The sequence below is a fragment of the Hylaeus volcanicus genome, chromosome 1 (assembly GCF_026283585.1).
Source record: "Hylaeus volcanicus isolate JK05 chromosome 1, UHH_iyHylVolc1.0_haploid, whole genome shotgun sequence".
In the NCBI taxonomy this organism is placed as follows: Eukaryota; Metazoa; Arthropoda; class Insecta; order Hymenoptera; family Colletidae; genus Hylaeus; species Hylaeus volcanicus.
Genome location: NC_071976.1, coordinates 824,956 through 850,593, shown reverse-complemented (window position 1 = coordinate 850,593; position 25,638 = coordinate 824,956). Strand labels below are relative to the sequence as shown.

The following is a 25,638-nucleotide window of genomic DNA, read 5'->3' as shown; positions in this document are numbered from 1 at the left end:
GCCTGTGCGAAACGTTCCATGGAATTTCATCGGTGAGAGCATTCTGCACCGTGACAGTGCGCGTATAGCGGCCGACTTCTCGACAATGAGTCAGAATGAATGATTTGCAAGCGTTGAAATGCATGAACGAGCAACCCGAGCGCGACGTCCGATTGGATGGCTGCCTCTCCGTAGTCGCGCCCTGCGCCCTCCTCTACGAATTTATGGCTTCAAAGCGTCCCAATGCATCTACTCTGTGGCGTCAAATTGCTTTCCAGCGGTTTTTTAACATCCTACCCGCCCGGTATCGCGGCAGTTTTACGTTTTATCTAATTATATTTCGCCCTCCGACCACGGTTTGTTTGATCAGGGGTGCGGCGCGCGTTAGCTGCTGCTCTTTCCCCGTTGTCGCGATACGAACGAATTAAAAATATTTTTCTCGTTTACCCGAATTGTGTCCCTTTTCGCTCGTCGATGTGCAGGGAAGGAAAGAACGTATCGTGAACAGGAAAGATTTCGAGTAGCTTTTTCTTAACGTTTTAACGCGGTACCGTACGCGAGCCGACGCACACGCACACGCACACGCACACGCACACGCAGGGAAAAGCTTCACTGATAATCCGTTCCGTTACTCTCCTTGATTCCGAAGGTATTTTCGGGTTGAAAAGAAGGCACCGCACGGAGGCTCGTTCCTACGGAAACATATTCACCGGTGTAATTACACGGTCGTTTCGGCTGAAACAGTCGCACACAGCCGCGTCGTTTCTCGAATTCAGTGAAAATGGTATTGCTCTGCGAGACGCGCATGGTTTTCCTAATGTAACTTGGAGCGATGCCTTCCCGTTGAAATGCATCCTTTTGCTGCGTTTCCTTCTCGTCCAATGCAAATTAGAACAATTTCAGTTTGTAGCTTCTAAATAACGGAATGCTTTTTTTAAAATCCAGATATACTGTATAATTCGCGGGAAAAGGGTTAATACAGTGAGGGGTTTTCGTAGTCGAAAGGTAATTTTCTGATTTACTGGTATTTCAGGAAATATGCCTCGCTAGTGAAATCACAGCGGATGCGGCATTTTGTTAGTTGATAGGCACTTAAATGCCGAAAGTGTGGGCGTAAAGCCGAGCACGGTTTCACGTGTGTACGCGCACACACGTTTCACGTGCTACGTAAAACGGTCTAGGCTCGAGCCGATGCCCGCGAATCGCCGATCAATATCGCCATTGTTTTCCATTCAGCTGATAATACCTCGGCTTTCGGGATACAGCGTTCAGTCTTATTGTACAAGTTCGCTCGTTTGCCTTAGTTCGCCAAGTAAAATTTTAGTTGTTCTCTCGCCTTAAATACTTAGCAAATCCCGGGACCCCATTTATACGTTAGTTCGATAACTTTCCCGTAGCCATTACGATCGATCGTTTGCGATTATAATCCTAACTGTGAAGACTATATTAACCCTTTGGGCTTGCCAATTTCCAATGGTCGATAGTGGTTTATGTTTAACGGTGATTCATCGTACGTTCATCGCAACGTAGCCTACAACATTGTTCCTAAGGAACGTTTATTACGTTTCTGCTACTTTTACAGATCCTCGTCGGATAAGGTATACAAGATAATATTTCCTCGCGAGTGTAAACCGTTGGGCGATGATTGAGCAAAGAATGTTGGCGGTGGTTGGTTTTGTGGGTTATTATTGCGACACTGGTAGCTTTAGCGTAGAACAATTACGAGACGCGGATAAATTGAACGGGAAAAAATAGAAGAATGTGTAAGCGCAGCTGTGTGATTGCGAATATCTCGCGTGTGCCTGCGAGATATTTTTGGATCCGCTCTGGATCTATACCGCGTCCAACACGAAGAACTTTGCGTAAATGAAATCTTGCGGCAGCGCTGCATTGGCAAAGGATATGTCCCGAATAGACCCAAATATAATGGAATTTGTACAAATTACTACTTGTGCATAGTAGCAGATTTAGTTCCTACGAAATTCTTTGAAATATTCTTACAAGGTTAATTAATTCTCAAATAGACGAACAAATATTTATTCATTATGTACGCGGTGATACTGTTACTCCAAAGCATATTTAAGATAACCCTTATCTCAACGGTTATTTGAAATACCTGTTATTAGTAATATATTATTTCAAATGATTATACTTTTTATTCGTTCAACGTAAAGTCATTCGTTGACTCTAATTTTGCTCGTCATCGATTTCACAGGTGTTCTGTGAAAAGATGTAGGTTGTTTGGATATTTTGAAGGATACGTGTCGTCGATTACGGTTAATAGAATCGTCAATAGCACCGACTAGAACCGCACAATACGGACGTCTTAGATGTTTTCCTAGTGAAATCAAAACTCTCCCGATCTGGGTTTTACCTTTTTGTGACGCTTGACTCTTGCTAGCCTTTTAAAGAGATTGTCGGGTATGTATACTTCTATAGAATTGTGTTCTTTTGTGCTCGAGCATAGAGGGAAGGTACCTTGCAGGGAAAACCTCTGTCTGCGGAGCAATAAAAGCCTCGTGGCTTCCTTCCGACGTAGATCCTTCCATCGATCTCCGTTCGCCACGGTTGACACATATTTCGTGACAAAAAGTCGCGACAGGTGTTAGACAATCATCGATTATCCTCGATTCGTTGCGTTTTGGTCAAAGTATTCCGTTTGAAGCACGATTTTACTAGGGAGCAGTCGTTTACAAGTTTGACCTGGCAGATCGTTACAATTTAGTTCATGATTCATTAATTGATGCTCCATTAGGAGATACGTGTTTTATAGCTATCGTATTAAAGTCAATTAATGATTCATGTGGTAAATGTTAAAGGTCTGTTAGGTTCGGATCCAGTACTTAGCGTTTGTCAATGTGAGTATTTGTACGAATACGCGTTCAAGTACTAGCAAGGCACCTAATGAAACGATTTATTTCTCTCGCTATTGGGGTTTTGTTTGGTTTGCGACACGTTTAACGACCGCAAGTCGACGCGAATTCGCTTCACGTTTGCAAACATCTCCAGCACTTTTCTCGAAGTTTAACGATGCAGAAGAGCCAGTCGAGATCGGTCGCGAGACGACGGTGACGTATGCCAGATGGCCTGGAATGCAAGGATGCATATGCAAAAACGAACGAAGAGAAATACTTCTTGTCAGTAGGAAGACATCAAAACCGTTGAGGAATTTGTACGGAGGTTTGGACCTACACAGATGCATGCATTCGCACAGTGAATGAAGAAGACCCTCTTTCTCTTCGCTGGTTGACTGGGTGAATTTCAAGATACCTCTAAAGAATCCTACTTTTTCGTACAATATTTCCATAGAATGCAAACGTTTTCCCGCGGTAACTGTCGACGGTATTGTCCCCGTCCCTTGAAAGTATTAAAAGTAGTGACGTTCCCACATCGGTAACAGGATACCTAGATCGGTCCAAGTACGCGTTGCATCTTATTGGAACGAATTTTAACAAACAATTCACATTACAAGCAGGAAACGTTATTATTTGTCCACTATGTGCGCGTAACGTCTGCTCGTTTCAACCTCGATGATGGAGATCAGCCGATCGAAAAGGTTAAAAAATCATTTTCCACCGACCGCGTCTCCCTCATTTTTGCTCCCGGTGGTTTGCACTCTGGTGGACGTCGTCCCGCGTATTAGCATGGTTACTCGGATCGTTGGACTTTTACAATCGACTAGAATCACCCAGCCAGCCGTTCAGCTATGGTGACCGCGTTTATAAATAAAGGATGCCTGTAGGCGCAAAGTGGATGCGACAGAAATGAAACATCAAACTCCAAATGCGATGTGTATCAAAGGAGTTGCAGTGATTCGGGGATGAAATTAACGTGTATTATAGCCCGTCCGCGTTGGATGACCCCAATTACGAAACCGACGAAATGTTTGACGTTCCGTGACGACGGAACGCATCGCGGATTAGTCGGCGCACCCATTTTCTCGGTAAATTTCATTCTTCCAAGAACGTTTGTTGTTTACGAGGAGTGGCATTGGTACGAATTTTCGGGCAAGTTTCCGTGCCAATTGCCAGCTCGCGTAATTTATCAAGCCTCCTATTTCACGTATACACGTGAAATTAAGGTTTCACTCATTTTACCACGTGATATTAACCCAGATATTACCGGAGCACGTTTTGTTCGCAAATGGACCACTACTCGCTACATTCGCTCGAACCGTGGATCAATTGTACGTTCGCATCAAGGTTTTAAGGGTTGATTGAAATATCTATAAAATACAAATGCAAAATAGTTTCATACAAATCTATTATCGTGTAAATATAGAATGTAGAGCAAAGTTGAAATTAACGATACGATTGCGTGTAGTTTTCCTTGTTTTGTTGTATGTATAAATAATTGGACCGCAAATGTATAAATCGACCATTAATTTAAAACGCGTTTAAGGTTCTACCTGGCGCACGTTTGTGCTGGATGTGTAGGCTTTCTATTCACGGGACACATTTTCTTGGAATCGACAAGGATATGCTAGCATCCTCAAAACTTAGTTTTTGGAGTCGTATCATTTCGCGAATACGCGCCCTATCACCCGCGTCGTTTGCGTATCGCCGGATCTCGAATCTCGAATCTCGATACAGACGTCAAGAACGTCCTTCGAAAGCACGATGAGAACACGGCGACGACGATACGACGACGATCACGAAAAGTCTGTGTGAGAGATATTGATTTGGTCGTCCCTCTTTTTCTGCGGTAGTCACGTGAAAGAAGTGGACGAACCTCGAAGCCGCATTCGTGCACGTATATCGATTCGACCGAGAGAGGCGAACGGAGTCTTTCGAGCATGCGAAAAAACCAAGTCACGCGAAAAAGATACGTGCATTCACTGCAGTCAATGTTAATTTTGTTTATGCCTGCCTTCATTTGCGCAAAACAATCCTCAATAAGATTGTTTACGCCGGCCATACGTTAGCCTCATTTTTCCTCGAGGGTAAATCTTCATTTTTGCTACCACGTCGTTGTGCACCAGTACTTTGTACCAATTAAAAATAACCTGAAACCTATGTTTTGATCGTATCGATCTCAGCAATAGAGATGGAAGAAAAACAATTCCTATGGAATTAAACAGCTCTGGTTTTTACGCGATGTTTTCCCATTTTGCGGTACTTTTTGCTATTGTCTTGTTATCGGTACTGTTTCATTACTTAAGAAGTCATATAGTTAGCGAGTGTAATCTGCCGCGTGATTCATATGCTTGTCCGATAGCGAATCGAGTGCGATGCTTCTCGAATTTCTATTTCTAACGTTACTCGCATATTTCGATAGGTATTTAAATCTGCATAAGTTTATACATTCTGTACATGTTCAGTATATACTTTTTAATATTCGCATCCATCTTGAATGCAACAACTAACCAGTTTACTCACGACTCACCCTATACACGCCGATAAAAGTATCTTACCATGACTCGTTATTTTTTAAGCAAAAACTGAAGGTCTCGTGGATCTAATATTTATTTAAGGTTTTAATAGTTCTAACGTGCTTCTTGAAACGATCTTATAACTTTGATTCTTTAAATAGCGTTACTATATCTGTCTTTAATCTTATAATCTATAGCTACATTTCGTCTTCGGTACACTTGCTCTTTTTAAAACTTGGATCAAGAATATTCTTGCGAATAGTATATCGAAACTGAAAATAGAACCGATGAAAATTATACGATGATTTCTCAACCGACACGGTTAATCGCTTTCCTGATCAAATCGAATCATACATAATGCAAACATATTTCCAAAGTTAGCTAAAATCGAACACGAAAGCGAGGTAGATAGCGATTTTGATCTCGAGCCGAGGCCCAATGCAGCGTCGCGTGCATTGTTCGACGAGGAAAGTGAATGGGATTCGCCAAGAGTGAAAGAGATAGAGTAGCAATGACTGAGCCTCATATTACATGTGCTCCGTGGCTGAATAGAGGCCATAGATATAACGATTTATTGTACGATGAATGAAACTTCCGCGTCGTAAAGCTCAAAGTAATTTCGCACGCGCATTGACGTGTTAACCACCTATGCGTTTAGAATAGGATATTATTTTTTTCATCGTACCTTTACGAAGAGACGATCAATGATTCGGCGAGATTTTTCTTAATCATTTTCATTACGAATTCTTTTAAGTCGCGTTTCGACTGATTTTCATCGGGAATACCTCGCCGTCCATCCATCGGCAAACTTTTGCGAGGGTACACGGAAAAATATACAAATTTCACGTTTCATTAATTTTGAAATTTAGTTGTCGCCCGGGAGGGAGTCGATCCGTTCAATCTTTCGTACTACCTTTCCACGCTACAGAATCATCTTGGCGCATATGGAAAGACTACCTGGTTTAAGTTTAATTTAAAAGTAGTTGATATTTTATGGTCTAGTCCAAAGAATCGTTAGTCTTTCTCCCAGCGGTCAAGAGAGTAACGCCGAATCATTCCGCGGTGTACTCGGGTGGTTTTTGTCGCACCTGTGAAATCCTCGTGGAAACAAGCGTTTCGTACGAAAACGTTTTTCTTTCCGGTATTTTCTAGTGCGTTGAGCGCGCGCATACGTCCCCATAACTCTTGCCAGGTAACATGAGAAACGAGTCGAGCGCCTCGGGTCCGCTTTTCGTAAGCGGCTTACTTGCGCGATGGAAAATTGTACTACTACCACCCGGCCCTCTTCCGCTCGTTTCTTTTTCTTTAGCTTAACTGTCTCTAGCTCGTACATAAAACTCTCACACTCGAACGCGGCTCCTGTGTGCACGACGCACTCGTCTAGTGTTTTCTCGCGACCTTATCTGCGCGTTCGTCGCGCGCGAAAGTACGCGCAGTTTTTCACCGGGTAACGTGCACCCGATATCAGCTGAAATTACACGCTTTGCGATTTCACGGATACAATTTCGCCCGTGATAAACACCGTACTAGCCGGAATTCAAAAATAAATCTGGTCGATGGTAAATGTGTCTAAAAGTCAATGAATATAACTACGCGCAACTCTGAACTCGTGCACTCATTGTTTACATATTTCACCTTTGATTTCATCCTATCGATAATATGGTTACATCGTTTACGGCTTGCGAATAATTTCAGAATAAACATGCCTTTCGATTCGTATCTCGGTATCAGTTATCATCGGGGTAAATATATTCTAAACGTGTTAGATTTTAAGAAAATGGAAAACGAAAAAGAAACCGTAAAGGTAACGTTCTCCCTTGAGAGTGCTTGCATTGGTAGTCCTGTGCTTTATTTTCTACTTTACCTTCAGTCCATTCGCGGCCTCTGCTTGATCATTCACTCACACTCGAACCCAGCCTCTTCCATCTCCTCTCTCAGCCCTATGTCTGTCTCTTTCGCGAAGCTAAAACCCTTTCATCGAGTCTAGTCACCACCCCTTCCATCGACAAGTCGTCCCCCACCCACAACCCCCTGAAACAAGAAGCATTTTAAGCCCTTGCATCTGCAGTAACGCGAGTTTTCGCTTTTGGTATGTTTCCAGAACAGCAGAATCCGGAGTTCGACCGCGGGAGGAACCAGGAGTGCACCGAATAAATGACGTAAATCCGAGGAACGGAAACGCAACGTCACTCGCTAACTCGCAATTCCCCTTTCCCCCCACCGTACCTCCCCCCCTCTCTTCTCTCTCTCTCTCTCTCTCTCTCTCTCTCTCTCACCGTTTTTCACAACTCCCCCGCCTTTCTTTTGTCCAGATATCCAAGCAACGGCCTAACCGTATCCACGATCCGCGATCCAAGACGCAACCGGACCTTTGGCCTCGCCTCTTTTACCCGCTTTGTCGTCTACCGCCTTCTCGTGCTTACTCTCTTACTCTCTAACCGCACCCCTACTTCTTGTCTACGGTGAAGAAAAAAGAAAACAAGAAATCCATCCCCTCCGTTCCGTGTTCTCTCGTCCCTGCGAAAGGATACAGGCTCTTAGGGTCACCTTTCCAAGATTCGAGAGGTCCCTTTTCTCTGGCTCCCGTTTTTCTTACGGTCTGGACCACCGCCTACCTCCCGAAGTCGTCTCCCAACCTCGTCCGAGTAGATTCAACACATCGAGACGCGGCGTTAGCTTCAGAACCGGCTTGAAGAACACCACGACCGGCTTTTTGAGACACATGTATACACACACACACACACATACGCATATACACACGTAATAAAACTCGAGCGCAGCAACAGCAGCAGCAGCAGCAGCAGCAGCAGCAGCGGCAACAACAACAACAACAGCTATATTATCGATAAAGAAAACAATTACGTCTAGAGCACACATTTACCTACACACATACACATACACACGTACACACACTCGTGGACGACGTTTAGCTTCGAAGGCTTTCAAGCTTTGCCCAACTACTACGCCTCTGGTTGCTACTACGCTGCGCCCTTCTAAACCTCGCCGAGTGCATCGCGCGAAGATTACAGGAAGGATAAAGGAGTCGAAGTCTGGTAGAGAGAATCGATCGAGACCGAGACGGATCGAAAAAAAACTCACTGGTCCAGCCCGGGACAGAGAAAGCCCAGCATCGCCTAAAACCGAAGCCCAGGAGCCTAATTCGCACTGTCGATGCCATTCGCTGCCTCTCTCACTTCTTCACGCTCTTTTCTCGGTGAAACATCTTCTTCTTGCGAGTGCTGCCGCTGAGTAACCCCGCCTAGACGAACCCCAAAGTGCGCGTCGCCGAGAGGGTGAACATCCGTCACCTTCCAGCCTAGTTGAGATTAAAAGAAAAAGAAACAGGAAGCTCTCTTTCCCTCTTTCGCTAACCGCTAACTTGGCAAACGGTACTAGCTGCACTGTCCCTCTGTATCATTAACGTCTACGATCGATAACAGCCCGACTGTTAATCGATAAAGAGCAACTCAGGCGATACGTAACGGTGATCACGGTCTAAATATAGTTTAGAATTGTGCGTACTGCCGTTGAGAATCGCGACAGCCTTCCTACACGGGTGTTCGATAATACGTGACAACGAATAAGTAGGCAAAGTAAAGGAGTACTTCTCTTTGTTCGTCGTTGTCGTCGTCGTCGTCCGGTTTACGCGTGTTTTATGCTTCGTCTACACGGAAGATCCGAGCTCTGGAAGACCATCAACTTGCCACGGGACGCGTTCATGGAACAATAAGGCGATTGTACGCTACTCAAAGAAAATTCTTCTTGCGCAAAGGTACCCATTATTTATCATAGTATCACGGCTTGAGGCACTTGCGGAATTACGATTAGAGGCGTTGCTATCGACGCGCGTGCGAATCATGCGAATGCAGTTCCGTACCTCGCAGTTTGGTAAACTCTGTCGAGTCCACGATCTTATTATCGCAGATGTGTTCGCTTCGTTAATAGGTACTTTAGTCGCGTAAATTTTTAAACCTCGGACTCGATGTAGCTTGCTTCTGTGGTACGGAACCGGAAGGAAACGTATCGGGTTGTAACGCAGGGGTGTCCGCGCGTCTCACGTGCTTAATTTCCATAACGTCGATTCTCGAATCGTTAACTTTCCACTTATTTCTGTGGGGTTTGTAAATGGATCGAAACATTGGTTAGGCGTTACAACCCATCGCTGCGAACGAGGGCTGTCCGACTGGGTAGGATGCGAAAGTGGTGTGTAAGAGCAGTTAGAGAGCGAGAGCAAGAGAGTCTTTGGGTGGATGTAATTCCCGCAAGTGCCTATGAGCTGAGGTCCGGTTTGAATAAACCAAAACGCTTATATCCCTTGGCAAGATCAGGCCGGTGTGGGTGAACGCGAACAAACAGGCAAGGCTACGCTGTGACAAGCCCAGCGGAGGAAGAGGATAAATTAAAGTCGGTGTAAAGCCGGGCTTGTATACTCCCGCTAAGGAGGAAGTTCCTTGGTCTTCCAGGAGTGGAAGTATGGCAATGGTCAACATGAATAACCTACTGAACGGCAAGGACTCCCGGTGGCTGCAGCTAGAGGTTTGCAGAGAGTTCCAGCGCAACAAGTGCACCAGGCCTGACACGGAGTGCAAGTTCGCTCATCCGCCAGCTAACGTCGAGGTGCAGAGCGGACGGGTCACCGCTTGCTACGACAGTATCAAGGTAACGAACCATTGTATAATCGAGTAACGTAGTCTTTTCGGCCCTCCGAGACGGCCAAACGCTTTCTTCTGTTCCAATTGTTCGCATGAAAAGTACCTCTGTCTGTCTTGTCGACTTTTTCGTTTAGTTACACGTAATTTCAACGTTGAAACAATAACGTCTAGAGAGCGACACAGGGGAAAAGAAACCGCGTAGCTATTTTTATCGAGCAAGTATCTGTTTTAATCGCATCAACGTTTCCTTTTTTCTCGATACCATCGCGGGAATGTATTTTCCCTTGCGCAACTTTTCTCTCTTTTCTATGTTAAATTATACAGTCTATTTCCGTTAAAATTATGTTAGTTAATTATCGTTTCACAAATTATTACCGAAGAGCATCCACGACGAGAATACAAACGATCGATCGTTTAACTTTGTTAAACGATTGCTCGCAATGGTAATCGTTTTATTCGTTTGATTCCCAACGGAACAAGCAAATTTTGCTACTACTTATCGTCGGAAGTTTGATTAAAATTCATCCAGGGAACGTTCAATTTCGCGTAACAAATAGGGAACATCGGTCCGCCTTTAATAAAGCCGTTGTCGCATAAATTTCTCCGAGTCGTTTCCCCGAACGAGAAGAGCAAACACGCGCGTATATGTACACGCAGGAAGGAGCGCGATTAAGTTGGGGGGAATGAAAAAAGATACGAGCTGGGCGCGGCCCTGCCGTTCGAATCTCTCTTTCGCGGAGAGATATTGAATTCGAGAATTGAATTTGCAGTTATTAATAGGGACAATTACTCAACGAGGCGAGAGCGATGAAAAACTAGTCGACGAGTTTGATGAATCAGTGCTCGACGGGGCGAGGGGTTACGTAAAAATTAAAAAAGCTTTCGTTGATAACAGGGAAAGTTTGCAGAGAGACGTTTACCGTCAGACGGCACGCACACGCGTGTAAATGCGATTAGATAAAGCGAAGAAAAATGTTACGTTCGTGGCGCGGTTCTCTAATATAAAATCAGACGTCGATATTTCTTGTAGGGTACGTTTCAGAGTTTGTTGGTTTGTTCGTTTCACCTTGAACTTTGAGGTTTTTCGACGAATCGATCTAGATACGAACTTTGTTCATCCTCTAATTCGTTCTTTCTTGGTAAAATTAATGTTTGTCGGGGGATTAAACGTTAGATTATTTTCGCTGCAACGATAGAGAGTCGCATACCACGTACAACGACGACGACGATGGCGACGACGACGTACGTCAACGTCGACAATGACGCATTCGTCGGTACGCGAGCCCCAGAGCCACGTTGCCGGGACCGTCGGCGTCGTTTAATTCTGGAAGCTATTAATGTCGTGGAGACCTGGCTGAAAGGCCGCGTTGTCCGTCGATCCTCGGCCATCTCTTTGCCTCGTTTGCTCCTCGCACGTTCTTACTCGATAGTGGTACTCGTTACGTTTAATTGTTTTGACCGTATGGAACGGCACCGTCTGCACCAGTCCTCGTTCAATCTGCTTTCACGCTTCTGCGACGTGTACTCGTTTGTACGCGATTAAGGTACATGGCTCGACCCATCACTTTTCGAAATTCAGGAAACGATCGAACCATTAGATTTTTACTTGTCGCGATATATTTCATTCTGCGATTCGAAATGTAACTTGTAACGAGTAAGAAAGCTTTCATTTCCTTTCGGTTGATTAACATTTTTATCTAGAAGCTTGTATCTGTATCGAAAGTTTGTTCATCCCTGGTGCAAATACGTGTACGCGAACGATAGGGCTCTCGGAATGGGAACGAGGCGTTTCCACGAGGCTCTTTTGCCGAGAGCCGCGAACCAATATTACACCGAAGAAATATTAGCAATAAACCATCGCATTACGTACACTGGACTTTAGCCCGACTCTGGGGAAACCTTCCCGATTTCTCTATAGAGTGCACAGAGTCTGTCTCGTTTCTTTCGTCGTTCAGGTGGCAGAAGTGCAGAAGTGCGGCTCTCCTTACGCTCGACCGATGAAATAAAGGCTCATTTTTCGACTCGGGGAATAAAAGGGAATGGGCTATTGCCCGTTTCGTGCGTCTACCATCCTCGTTCAATGTTGGCCCATCGCGCGGTAAGAGCTAGATTAATTTGCCGGAAGGAAGAATCTCGTTGCCCAAAATCGGAGCTATTCTTTCTCGCTATCGAGGGAATAGCTAAGGGGATCTCGCGACGCGTAAGTAACGACCCTCTCGGCCGTGGATTAACCCTTTGTACTCCATTGGCGTCGCTACAGCGACGTACGTAGGGACGGGGGATGCGGGTAACGCATTTTAGCATTTTAGGAACTTTTGGGCAGCGTCGAATTTCTATTCCTTGGTTTTATTCGTCACTCATAACCCGAATAAAATTTCGTCCACCTTTTGCGCGAGTCTCTTTTGAATCGACTGGCAATTAACACGCCCGTAGTTTCCATTGGCCAGAGATAATTAGGATGGTTCCTGAAAAGATCGAGAGCGATCCTGAACGGTTGTAAAACGGCCCTCCGGCCTTGGCAGGATACGCAGAGGAACATTACGATCCGCCAGGCAGCATCGTCGTGAAATTCGAACGTTCCATTCCAATTAGACCGATTGGATGGCAGCAGGATATTAAAGTAGACCTTCGACTTTGATCGTCGACGTTCCATTTCGTTGGATATACCTGCGTTTAAGGGATTATTTCAAGCTAGCGTTACGTTTTCTACGTCCATCAATTATTTGTAGTGGAAATGAAATAATACATATTTATTTTTCTAACGCGTTACCTGTCGCGTTAGCTGTCTATGTTCAGGGAAGTTGTTTGCATTTATCGAAATTTTAATTCGGTAAGTACAAACTACCGATCGTATAAGATGCGATGGGAATATGCGTTTTCCATGTAGAATCTGATGCGATTGAAACGATATTTTCATATCTCGAGAATTATTTCCAGATCGACTTACTTTCTAAAATTGGATTGGCGTACTTTTTTCCTCCGTTACGGTGTATAACTGACTCGTGGCGTAAAATATGAAAGCACATGAAAAAAGCCACCGGTAGAGAACGTGTTAAGGTAAATACGAGCGGGGTAGAAGCCTGCTGCCCGGAAGTTCCCAGTCGTTTCTCGATGGTCTTTCTCTTTCGCGGTTCTTTCCACCCTTGAGGCGCGGGAAGGCGGTTTCAGCGAACCCTTCGACCGCGCCGAGTGTCGGACGCGGTGGGCTTTTACTCGCCTCGGCGTTATCGATTCCAATTACCTTAAAACTTTCAATTAATTTGACTGTCGAGCGTTTTACGCGCCCCCGGAGAACGACATCGGGTGCCAGGGCCATTTCTCGGCGGCAGATGTCGCGGATTCCCCGTCGAAAAGTCTTGTCGGTGCGGCTGTTTTATCGGCCCGTCACGCCCCGTCGACGATTGGAGGACTTTCTTTTTTCCTTTGTCGTTCGTACCCGATCTCTGTGCACTTCCCCACTCCTAGTAAGCGTAACTGACGCACGGACAGACATGTACTCGCACCGTTGGATGCGTTTTTCCTTTCGTTCGACCGGTTTCCAATTCGTAGGCGTTCGGCGCCACGATAAAGGCCCGTTCCCACGCTGATAACTCGTGCCCGAGCGTACGAAACGAAACGGAGCGTTTGGCGATTCTTCGACACCTGCAGTTTTTCGTGAAATATTTGACAACGTTACACGGTACGCGATACTTGGAAAATCACCTTCTATTTCATAGGCAACGCCAACGGTTGCGTGATCAGAGGAAGGCGCACGCGCGCGCGCATTGGTTCCGCGTATCCACGAGAACGGCGACCACGGTATTTCTCTCGCTCGGTCATTGTACAGTAGCTTTAGATTCTTGGGGGATTCACCGGGCAACGACAGCGTCGTATTTCCGTGGCGGGATCAGAAAATCGCATTGGTGCACTCGCGGCTCCGAGGCGAGAGTGAGAAACCGGAGTGGGGTGGAGACACGTTTCGCGGTACCGGACACGAAAAACATAGTTAACAGCTGCTACTGTCGCAGCCACCGCTACCGCTATCGGCGTCAGCTTCGTGGTGTTCCTCGTATTCTCTCTCTGTCTTTCCATCCCTCTCCTGCACCTGTCGCGTCCGTTAACACGAGACTAAAATACGAAACGACGTACTCGTGAGCGGAATCGTCCCACGAACAAAACCTTCCGTTCGGAGCGGCAGCATCTCCGTGCCATCAGCCTTGGTTCGGTCGCTTCCTCGATTTTCTTGAACGTTAGATACTTTGGTATTAATCACGGTTGACACGTGCAACCCTGCTCTCGCCCTACAGCTTCCACGAAGTCATACTCTCTTTCGAATCTCTTTTATTCGGGTATTTTTTATATGATTTAGGGTCTCGTCTCAGGGTAGACTCGGTACTATAAATCGAGTCTAGTTGCATCCTCTTAAATCTCAATGAATTTCCAATGAAACGTCAAGCGTCGCGAGCACTACAAACAATTTCAAATAGGGGCGACATCGATCCCCGAAGCTTGTCGTTTAAAGAGCAACTTCAGACATTCACAGGTAGTCGGACGAGTAGTTTGGGGTCAGCTAGGTTCGCGTATTTCACCTCGATCGACCCGAGACACTTGTCACCGTGCCGATCCTACCGAGGGGTGAACGTTTTTCAGAGTCGTCTTTCGGCAGAGGCCAAAGGCCTGCGCGTCTAAGAAGCGTCTGACCTTCTTTCCGCGAGGCACGCGATCTCTCAGCGTGCCGCGAGTTTATTCGATTCGTTTGTTGGCACCGTGTCCGTGGGTACGGTGCGTAACATCGAGACGAGAAGATCTATTTATATTTATCGCTGTTGGTTTTTCGATGCGTCACGGAGCTCGTCGTCCGTGTTAACGGGATAAAAAATGGATTTTTTGGGATGGATAGAACGGGAGACTGGCAGGATCGCAGAATATATGCGTTAAGAAGGGCGACCGTACGCGAAGGGAGCCAGGTCGGTTCGATTAGTCATGCATTGTTAGTTTCGGAATCGATTCGAGTCGGCGACATACGGCAGACAGACAGACGAGCTTCCATACCGACCGACCATCCAGTAGAAACAGACAGCCAAGCAAGGCAAGCAGACTGGCAGGTCTCGTGTATTACTTCTAGCCCACAAACTACGCCTCTTCTCCTCCCCGATATTACCTCTCTGATATCTGCGAGAGCTCGCTGGAATATCTTACGTAGAACCGCCTAAACGTTTGCCATTCCACCCGAGTGGAAATTCATTTAATTGCCTCGAAAGATCAAGAGCTCTTCTCCCTCTTTGACGTCGCTCCTACCTGCTCAGCCTTTGGTGCTCCTTTTTTCTCCCAACTCGTCCCTTGAGAGTCGCAATTTTCTCTCGCACAGGCACACGACTCAACCGTACGTGTATAATATATACATTATTGAGTGGATACGAATCCCTCGTCGCTACGTTTCTTTTTCGCAGAGTTGTACGATCTATGGAAAGTACGCGAACGAGAAGTGATTCAACTACCGCGATACGATGAAACTCGCGGTTGCTTTCACGTTTTAACGACTTCTCGACAACTGCTAAACCTTTTCAAAATAATGGTTATTTCAAAGAATCGTTGGATATCGTTCGAATCAGGATGTACGTTGCCATATGCGTCGTACACGCCGACAATTTGTATTTCCGTTGACGGTCCATGGTTATACTTTTGGAGAGTCCTCGTATCCCCCGATTGCACGATATCGAACCCTGGAACCGGTCTGTATACGTCTGTGGTCGACACGCCACCAGAAACTGTGCAGGCCGTCCCTAAAACTCGTACAGGTGCGGTGCCACCTAGGTTACCGTCTATCGTTTTCACGTAATTTACGGCTGAACGGCATTAGCCGCAATGCCTGTCCCTGCGATAGAACGATCGGAACGGGTGGCACCAAGGGAGGCGAACAAGCCAAAGGAAGAGTGGAGAGCTGCATGAAGGGTCGAGAACCAGGGGTTGCGGGGGTGGAGGTTGCCGTGCCTATCCGTGCAGGGAGCTGCACGAGCGTGCATTTCCGTGCGTGTCGTGGCGATGCAACTGGCTAGAGGGTGGGATGCGGGAAGGCGACGAGGGACAGGGACGATGGGAGGCGCGCGGATGGCATTCTGTGGTCAGTCCAGTATGTGCCTATATGCCGTCATGTGTTATCGATTCCTGGCCCGGAGCCCTGCTTCCTCCGTGCCTACGCTCATGCCAGACGGTATAGTTGCCTGTTCCGAGCTATGCAAGATAAACCCTTCTCTCTAGTCTGTATCGTCTTCCCTCGTACTTTGCCATCTTTCTTTGGTGCATGCTGGGCCGTGTGCGCGGCTTGATCGATGGCTGACTCGTTTCACAGGACCGCTTTGCTTCGTCGATCTTCACGGACAGGTATCTCGATTAGGCGATAGGCCGATTCTACTTGAAGATTTGTCAATCGTTATGGTCGTACGCGTGTGCGCGTTGACGGAAAGAGTATCTCGTAACAGGATAAGTCCTCCAGCTTTTTACGTAAACGGTACGTGGGATTGATTCGTCGTCTGCCAGGAAAATAAGTGCACGTGTATTTTTCTGCTGTCGAAGTATGTATAGTAAACGCAGTGTAAACATTCCCGAGCTATAGAAAGAAAGTATTCGACGACAACCTAACTTCGTTTAGTGCACTTCTTTGACTTCTGACGGCTAATTCACTTTTCAGGTTCTATCGTTTGAATCCTTTCCACGATAACCTTTCTACTTTTTGATGGGTGGTTCACGTTCTAAGCGAGGGATCGCTTAAGCGATAGGCTGAATCGAGCTATTTGGTTAGATGAAATCAAACTTGAAGTTTTGTTAGTCGTTATTGTTTACTCGAAACCTATACCACGTAATGGAATGAAGAAGCCTAATAGGATAAAGTACTTTTCGCGTACTTTTCATTTGAACGGTTTCGTAACATCCTAAGGCCAGGTATTGCGATTCGAAGGAAAACATACTGTTTGAAATAATTAGGTAATCTTCTGGTTACCTAAGATAAACAGTTTTGCCTCGTTAAGCGAACTATCGAGTAGGTAATACTTTCCAAAGAACGGATCTATTTTCAATCTGATCGCGATTGTACCGTTTCGGTGTTATATACAGTTTCGCAGATGCGGCACGGGGAACGCGACTAATCGATAAATCGAGAATGCTTCATCGAGGCAAGTGCACTTGAGCGTCAAACTCGAAGCGCGTGTCGCCTTGGCGGTCACGCGTGCTTCGCACGAGGGAGGAAAGAATACGTGACTCGCGTTGCGTGACATCATACGTCATTCGGTATTCACGGGTGTAACGCGTGTTCTCCATTTTTAAATACAATAAGAGAGACACACCGGCTCGTACAACGGTCAGTTAGGTAACGCTGTTGCGAAATTCGAGTGGCCTATTGTCGATCGGACGGAGCGCTGCTCTTTGAAATACATTCGTGAGTCATCATCGTTTATGACCACGTAGCGTAACATTGTTTGGATACGTTTACTTTCGTTTGTGCTCGGTGCTCTGCGGCGCGAAGACACTTGGTTGGTGAAGAACTATGCTTTACGCAGTCTTGAGCGAGGATGAAGGGTGGCTCTCGAGCTGTTCCTTTTAAAATTGAACGTGAACTTTGTTGCGCGTAGGTAATACATAACTAGGATGTTTCGAGCAAAATATATATGTTTGCGGTAAACCATGGCAAATTTGGGAATCCCGGTGCCGGGAAAACGGTTCCCTTGGCCCGACGATACATTCGGGACCTGTATCGTCAACGACGAGGTGGTAGCTCGCTCGAAATAGTTGGTGAAGTATGTTTTCGCTGTTAAAAGTTGAACTAGGCCACGGTGCTCGGCCGGGAAGGGAATGATTTCCGCGTCGAATGGGGAATACGCTTCTTTCCGGTGTGACGAGCGTACGTGTAAAGATAATAAAAGCCGTCGGTTGAAAAAGTCGCAGCCCGCGCGCGATAACCGACGAAGCGGGGGTGGTCGCACAATAGATGTACGCGTGCATATCCGTGCGTAAAATACGGCGAAACGCGAAGGTGGTGGAGGAGTTTTAATGATCCGGAACGGTATTCCGCATCCACGCCGTGTTTCTCTCGCACTTTTTTTCTCTTCTCTCTTCTCGTTCCTGAAATTTTATCGTAACTGTCCGTAATGTAAATTTCGCCGCGTTACGCCATCGCGCGGTCCTCTCGAATCGCAATGCTCAAAAATCCAAACTGACCAAAATTGTTTCTCCTTTCAACGTGAAAGTCTGATTATTACGATATTACGTTTCGCGTGCAACCGGTAACTAAACGGCTCAATTATCGAAAGATTTATTCGTAATTTACTGTTCGAATAAAAGTTTGCCCAATCTCCGTCGCGCGGCGCTCGAAATTTATCGATAGTTCGGGGCGGAGGATGATTGGACGTGAGATACGACGACGAGGGAAGTTTCTTCGGAAGTTGGCGAGAGTAATGCCGTGATTGCTCATATAAGACGCCTTCGGAGATGCCACTTGCTCCACGAGACGGAGAAAGATGCCGACGGACCGAGTATGCGATGCAGTTTAATAATAGTAACCGCCACGTCTGTCCTCGGCTGTCCCTCCGCGGTCCCCGGGAGAAAATACTCACCATATTTCCCGCGTGTGGTCTCGTTAAGTTACATCATTCGATGCTAAAATGGTCTTGAGACGGTGTTTGAGAACAAAAACATGTTTCCACTAAAAACTCCGTTATATATAGGCGTGTGCGTTTCTCGAGTCAGGAATTTTCTTGTAGCGCATCGTTGGCTTTCGGCGTTGGCTCGAGTAACATTCCACGGGAACCAGCTTTTTTTCTGTGCGTGCATCGCGTCACTCTCAAACGTCATTATCAGCGCGGTCGAAACGCAATTTCTGTCCATCGTTTCTTCACTTTACACTTGGATGTGTAGCCACATGTCGATAAAGCGAGAAAGAAGAGGTTTTTCGTCCTAGTCTCGCAAGGAAGTTTTCATTTTACTGGCTAAAATGATATCGAATACGTGTACAGAAACGTACGTAGTATGCATGTTAGCACGTATCGCATCGTACGTAGTCGAGTTCCCAAGGCGAAAGGTAAAGTACACCTCGCGTCAGCCAATTTCTTTAAAAGCTAGCCACGATCCATACTTGCCGGTATACCCGATATCTCTGACTTTTATTTCAATTTCGACTTCTCCTTTTATTTATCGCTCGTTCCTCGTCTGAGTTGATTAGCGTTCGTTCCCTATGGAGTAGCGAGGATAGATCAGAGGGTGTTTCATAATCATTTCGCTTGTTTCTGGAAGGGCAATAAAAACGAGCAATGAAACGGACAGCTGTCTCTCAGCCGCGGTATTCGCTGGTAAAGCGTTAAAATGTTCCCATTCATAAATCATAACTGGCGCAGAGTGTATTCGGTTATTATCAGGCGATACGAAATTTCACCGATCGCTCGCTCGCTCGCGTTCGCGTGACAAACGAGCTCGGTTAATTAATAGTGACGAGTGTTGCATAATTTACGGCCGCGTTTAGCGAGGGCTTATCGCGTTTATATTACAGAAATTCCGACGAAACGCGCGATAAAACGACAGAGTAGCCCGGGGGGAAAAAATAGCTGGAATTATGGAAATTGTGTGTATGTCATCGGGTTGGAAAATGGTCAGACCTGTGGCTCCGACGCTCGCATAACGCCAGAGTGCGGGTACTCGAAAGTCCGCGGGGAGAAAAGTTAAAGTTAAAGGCGCACGAAAACTCGTTAAATTTAATTGCAGCCATCCGACGAACGACGAGACGACCGGACACCTGTTTGCTGTTTTCTTCTCGATACGTTTGCGTACGTTGCCGCGAGTCGAGGATCAAACTTTCGCGTTGCTTTCCGTTCGCTATCTTTGACGTATGTTTTATTCGATTAACATTTTTATGTTTCGAAAGCACGAGGAACAAAATTATTTTGCTATTCGTAACGGCACCCGAATTTTTTAAACCTCGAAACCTTTCATTCGAGAGCGTTGGAATAATTTCGTGGCTCGCTGTACGTTTCGTTTGCACGCTGACAGAGATGGTGGAATCTCGGTTTCGCTGTCGCGAATGGCGCAAATTTTCTGGGGCGTCACGTGAAAAGAGGGAGAAGAAGAGCGAGCGGGCGGGCGGGAGCAGACAGGAAGCTCAAAAAACTCGTTGGTGATTTTCGAGCGTTTTATTTCCGTTTCGTTCCATTCGCTCGCTCGACTCGAGGGGTGCGGGACAGTAGATTAACAATGCATTAATTACGTTTCGCGGCCATTGGTACTGTCGGGCCTCTGAATTTCCGAGTTATACGCGGGGACAGATCGCTCGAATAAAATTCGACCGCGCATCGTGAAAATTTGCATGCGTTGATGACGGAAACACGTTATCCGCTCGTCTTCGTCGTTATTCAGCTGTCTTCGAACCACCCTTGTCGCGTTTGTTAATCGATTTTCGAATTTAACGAAAAATAAAAGTAAAGACGAGAGACATCGCCGAAAAGTAACCGCAATTTATCGTATCGTACTTGATTCCATGCTCGCGAGCGGGTCTTATCTTTTGCAAAAAACAATTCCAAATACTCGAAATTGACCGTGAATGGCGCGAAACTAACGCGATTGCAGAACGACCTGAGAACGCAGCGGACGAGGCGATTAGAGCCGTAATCGCGCTATCATAAATTGTCAATTTGCTCGAAGTAAACAGCGGGGCATTACACAATTTTCCCGGCAATTGTCCCGCGTAGACGCTACGGAACTGCAGCCATTGTCTTCTTTCTTTGTACGTTTACATCGATTGTATCACGAAACGTGGCGTCTAACTGTCGGTCCATTCGAGGCTGGCCGATTTGTGGAGAATAATACGTCCGATCTATAGCTCGACTACTTAGAAAAGACCTTCGAGCAAGCGAGCTGAACACAGCGGGGTTAGAAAGCGTGACGTAATTCTCCTCGACGTATGCTGGATTCACTCCTCGATCTTGTTTTACTAAAGCTTACGATTTTTTTTAATTAATTTATTCCACAAAATGACGCTTTTAAGCTCGGAGCTGTATCTTGATTTTATTTTTTTTTATCCCGCTATCCGTTGCTGGAATCTCGCTAAAAAGGGAACGATCAAGTTGAAAAATTTAAGGAAACCACGAACGAGTCCGCTATATCTGACCTGGCCATATCTTTGGGATTATTTCATCCCGTAAGGCCGTGGTAGCGTGAAATCTCCTTAAGATAGTCCCGAGTTTGCGATACCGACGAGTCTGCCGCGTTGCAAAGGGGCTGAAGAACCGGGAGATTTAGAAGGAGTCACGGAGGCAAGGGAAAAAGAGAGAGAAAAAAACTGCGTGGGTGAGGAGAACGAGGAGAGGGGAAGTCGATACTGTTGGAGATACTTGGGCAAAGCGGTTCTTGCCTCGACTCTGTGCTTACAACCCGGCAAGAGAGAGGAAGAGAGACGGCAGAGGGTAAAAGGAATGGACGTAAAAAAGAGTTCGGTCGAGTGTGAAGAAAAGAGAAAAAGGAGATATCCTATCTGGAAGATTATTGTATCCCTGCGAGGCAAGGCTAGGCCATCTCGAATTTTTCTCGTGATAATTCGGGTCAGCGATATCGACTCGTTTTCAGGGATGCATGGTTGACGAAGAGCGGAAAGGGGGTAACAAACGTACATGCCACGAGCTAGGAAAATGCAGCGAAAGAGACCGCCCTCTTATACAGGGCGAGACAGCTAAACTGTTACAAAGCGATAATGCCTGAACTATCGTAGATACAAAATGGCAGCCGATTAGCTCGCTACTACGTTTAGGCATTATCATCAGTCCGTAACGGTTTAGCTGCCTCACTCTGTATATCGTTGCCTCGAAATTCGAAATTGTAGAAGGGCGTGTTGTTAGGGGTTCAATTTCCATGGTTATTTCGCGCCTCGCGATCCACGCAGAAGTTCATAAATCAGAGATTTCCGGCGGATATGGGAGCGGGTTCGAGCGCGGGGAAACGAGATGAATCGATATCGCGGAGGCACTTGGTAGAACGACGACTGTAGGAGTTCGTTTGAACGACAGACAGAGACGGGAATCATAAAGAAACAATGAGGGGAGGTGAAGAAAAAAGGCGGAGGGACGGCAAGGACGAGGCAGGGAAGCAAGGGTAGACAGGCGTGGGTGGTAGATGGCGAGGTAGGAACGAACGAGCAACAGCCGCTGCTCTTTTGTTTTCTGGGACAAGAGGGTGTCTTCGTTGGCTCAAAATCCACGCTAGGCCGGATAGCCCGAGTAGACTCGTCTCCCTAGTCTCTTTCCTCTCTGAAAAAAATGCGTCGATCGTGGCTCCCTTTATCCCAGTTGGATCTTTTACGCGCTATATCTGTTTTCCTTCGCCCACTTTTTTTTTTGCCCTCAGTTTTTCGACAATTACGGAATCGTGGTGGAATTACGACGTTGGTCGTCGTTGATCTGTCGGAATGTTCTCTCGGACCGCTACTCAGCTAAATTGTCGTTGAGTTCAGGGCAAACCGCTGACACCAACGCGCGGTGTGTTATTTTAGCAATCTAGCGTTAGCGAATTAACCCCTTGCTCTCGAGTGTTTCCCTCCAACGAGTGATCGTAAGTCTGGCGAAAGCTGTCGGTGACTGTGCAGGATAAACTAACGCTTGAAAAATGCACGTTTCCTTGAAATTTGTTCATTCGAGTATCGGTCTTCGGTATCGTAACCAACTATAAAGATAAATTACACGGTTCCAAAGTTACTCCATTCGATATGACGCGATGTCTGTTGGAACACCGTACGGTGGCGACATCCAGGTTGCTTTAGGTATATTTAGCCGGTACGGGAAACTTTGTACCGTTCGTTTACGAGTCTAGCTCTAGGGTAGAAATTTAATCGATTTTTACCTTTATGTGTATCGCGTTTAAATTCGTTCAAGAAGTAGAGATTACGTGAAAGAGGTGTTTAATTTTGCGTACGCAGTGGATCGACGATAAGAAAAGTGGCACGCTTCGACCCTGCAGAGGCAACACTTCTTTGTCGACGAAATGAAAAGACACGCTCGTAGGAGCTGATAAAACATCTGGCAGTTTGGTACTGTTTGGTACAGTTTGCTTGGTATACATTCCCAACGCGTGTACATTCAGCGAAGCATAATGAGAGCTTTGTTCTCGGAAATTATAGTCGCATTGTTATTATTCCTTCTTTTTCCGCGCCGTGTTTCCTTCTCTATCCCCCACCGTGCCTTCCCTTTCTCTCTGCACACATTTCGTCAGGTCGCCGTCTATCGCGATGCTCCGCTTTATCTGTATGCGAGCGTCCTGCAGTTTAATCCTTTCTTTGTCGCATCCTCGTTTCGTCTCCTTTGGGCTATTTCTCTTCTAACGCGTTTCTTTTAGCGTAACCCTCCAAGCAAAGGCAAAGGCAAAGGCGCAGAGTGTTTTTGAAATAGGTCAAACATTGGACATCTATTTTACTCGTTATTATAAAAAAATGTACAAAGTTTGATTCGTAACTCGTATCGTTATTCGAGTAGAACGTTGACCACATATGCTGGTCGCCACGCGGCAAAATATACAATGCTAGTAGCGCAATTCCAGCTGTCCGGTTGATTAGAAAAGGTATAGAGGGAGGGATAAGTGTAAAGAAGAAGAAAACACCCTCGAGAGAGCATCGTGGCGAAAGAAGCGTGTCGCTAAGCTCTCGGAAAGTGTACGATATTGTTCGCAGTATCACGCTGTTTAGTTCTTATTTTTTTTTTTCTTACCCTCGAGACACATGTACAGGGTTGAACAGGAAAGACCGTAGAGTTTCACGGATACGTTCTAGACGAGAGCAAAGCGGCAAGGGCCAGTTTCAGTTAGACGTAATCAATAGTATTACCCTGCCTCCATTATAGCCACAGCAGCTACAGACTACAATGGTGGATCATTAGGAATAGGAGATAACACTGTAGCAAGATCAATTCCGCTTTGGGGTTACCGGTTAGTCCGAGCTGAATAGATTGGTTCTGTTACAATGGTATTAAGACGTATTTTCTCTGTAACCACGCAATTATATAGAGCATCGTACAAATGCTCTCTGGTTGGAATTAAAATTAGCCTCGCCACCCAAACACGAAGGCCAATATCGTCTCGGCACGAATTAATTGGAAGATCGTCGATCCATAGTAACCGGTAAAATATTCCATACGCGGATACGAAGCTTGGTCTCGTTGTATTTAGAGCGACGAGGATCGAGGACCGTTTTACGTCCGACTTGGCGCCGATCGAACATTCTTCCTGTTCTCAACGGCGCGGGAAAAGGGCGGTATAAAATCTGACTCGTCGAGATTCGGTGTTCAATCTTCTTAACGTGGCTGAGGTCAGTTGCCAGTCATTTGTTTGGCGGGGAAGAACACTCCTTAGGAGAGTTTCTTCCCTCCGGGCAGCATACACCCGTCCATCTAAATTAGCCTCTTCAATCACAGTACAATGGTTACACACCAAGGGCAGCTTTTCAAAGCCTGGCACCATGAATCGCTGGAAGTTTCCTATTGGCTGTTTAACTATCGAGTCAAGCCCCAGCACTGTAGTCCCGAACTGGCAAATGGCCAATAGAGATGCCCCTATATTGCTGGCATCGCAATCGCTCATTGCGAGATCGAGCTTTCGCAGGCTTGTTTGAAATTCGTTAACGATAAAAGGGTCGGACAAAAGGACCGACCGGTTACATCCTCATCAGTCATGGCTGGATCTTTATCGCGAGTGTCTACACGGTGTCTGACTCGAAATCAATTTACTACGGTTTCGTGTCATTCGGAGAGGTCACGAATTAATCATCGGTCCATCTCGAATTGTACATTTGACAAAAGTTGCTGGTCTTTGAACAATCGGAAGAAACGCTTTGGCTCACCCTAATAATTGGCTGGTTCGTTTCGACCGGGACACCCCGTATAGATGCGTGTGTGCGTGCACCCTTAATGGGACCCGATCGATCGGTTGCATCGCTTTAGGTGAATTTGTATCCGCGTTTACGAGCTTTGAATAGCGTTACGCGTCGCGCGTAATTGCAGAACGAAGAGTAATCAGCTAATTCGCTTCGCCAAAAATATCACGCATCGTCAGAAATACCAGCGGAGCACGACACGGCGCATTTTTGGGGAAATTGCCGTTCGATTCCAGTAAAACATTCCATTCGAGAGGAAATCAAATTCGCCCGAACGAATCGGTATTTTTCTCCATGTAAGCATTGTCCGTTCCAGGAAAGTCCTGCGACAACGTTGACAGCAAATTTTTTCTTTTACGACAATATCCGTGCTCGCGCTCGATGCGAGACTGTTAATTAAATGTTCGAAATGAGCAGTTTCGAGTTCCGGAAATTGAGGGTTTCGAATTTCCGAAATCAAAGGCTCCCGCGTTCTGATTGCAAGTTTTGTTAGTGGGAACGTTAATCATTTAATGGAGGTCCGCTATGTAACGGAGTACTCTGATTTTATTCATTTTCACGATCGCGAAATCGACGGGTTTCTCTAATTTAATTAAGGCCAAGTATCTCACCGTTCCGATTCGCACCAACTCAAAATATACTTCCCCTGTAAAATTATCGTCTAGCAATGGGAAAAAGGTGCGCACCGTTACTTCAGAGGGATGCGTTTTCCATATAACGATGGACTTGCCGCTAACGTCCAGAGAATATTTGGTTGCGTTACACGGCCC

The 25,638-nt window shown here is 46.1% G+C and overlaps 1 protein-coding gene across 20 annotated transcripts in view; it reads left to right on the top strand.

Moving 5' to 3' along the window:
• LOC128872406 (protein muscleblind) overlaps window positions 1-25,638 on the top strand; it is a 282,172-nt gene that overhangs the window by 7,431 nt on the left and 249,103 nt on the right. For 18 of the 20 annotated variants that reach the window (XR_008456185.1, XR_008456193.1, XR_008456187.1 and 15 more), the window contains exons 2-3: window positions 7,452-9,122; window positions 9,674-10,009. The exons of 1 other annotated variant lie outside the window; for it this stretch is intronic. Coding sequence is in view for 14 of the 19 variants with exons in the window: in XM_054115071.1 (XP_053971046.1) it covers window positions 9,824-10,009 (186 nt within the window). In the remaining 5 variants the exon portion in view is untranslated. The remainder of the gene's footprint in view (window positions 1-7,451; window positions 9,123-9,673; window positions 10,010-25,638) is intronic. One more of the 20 variants, XM_054115063.1, reaches the window with a different exon arrangement.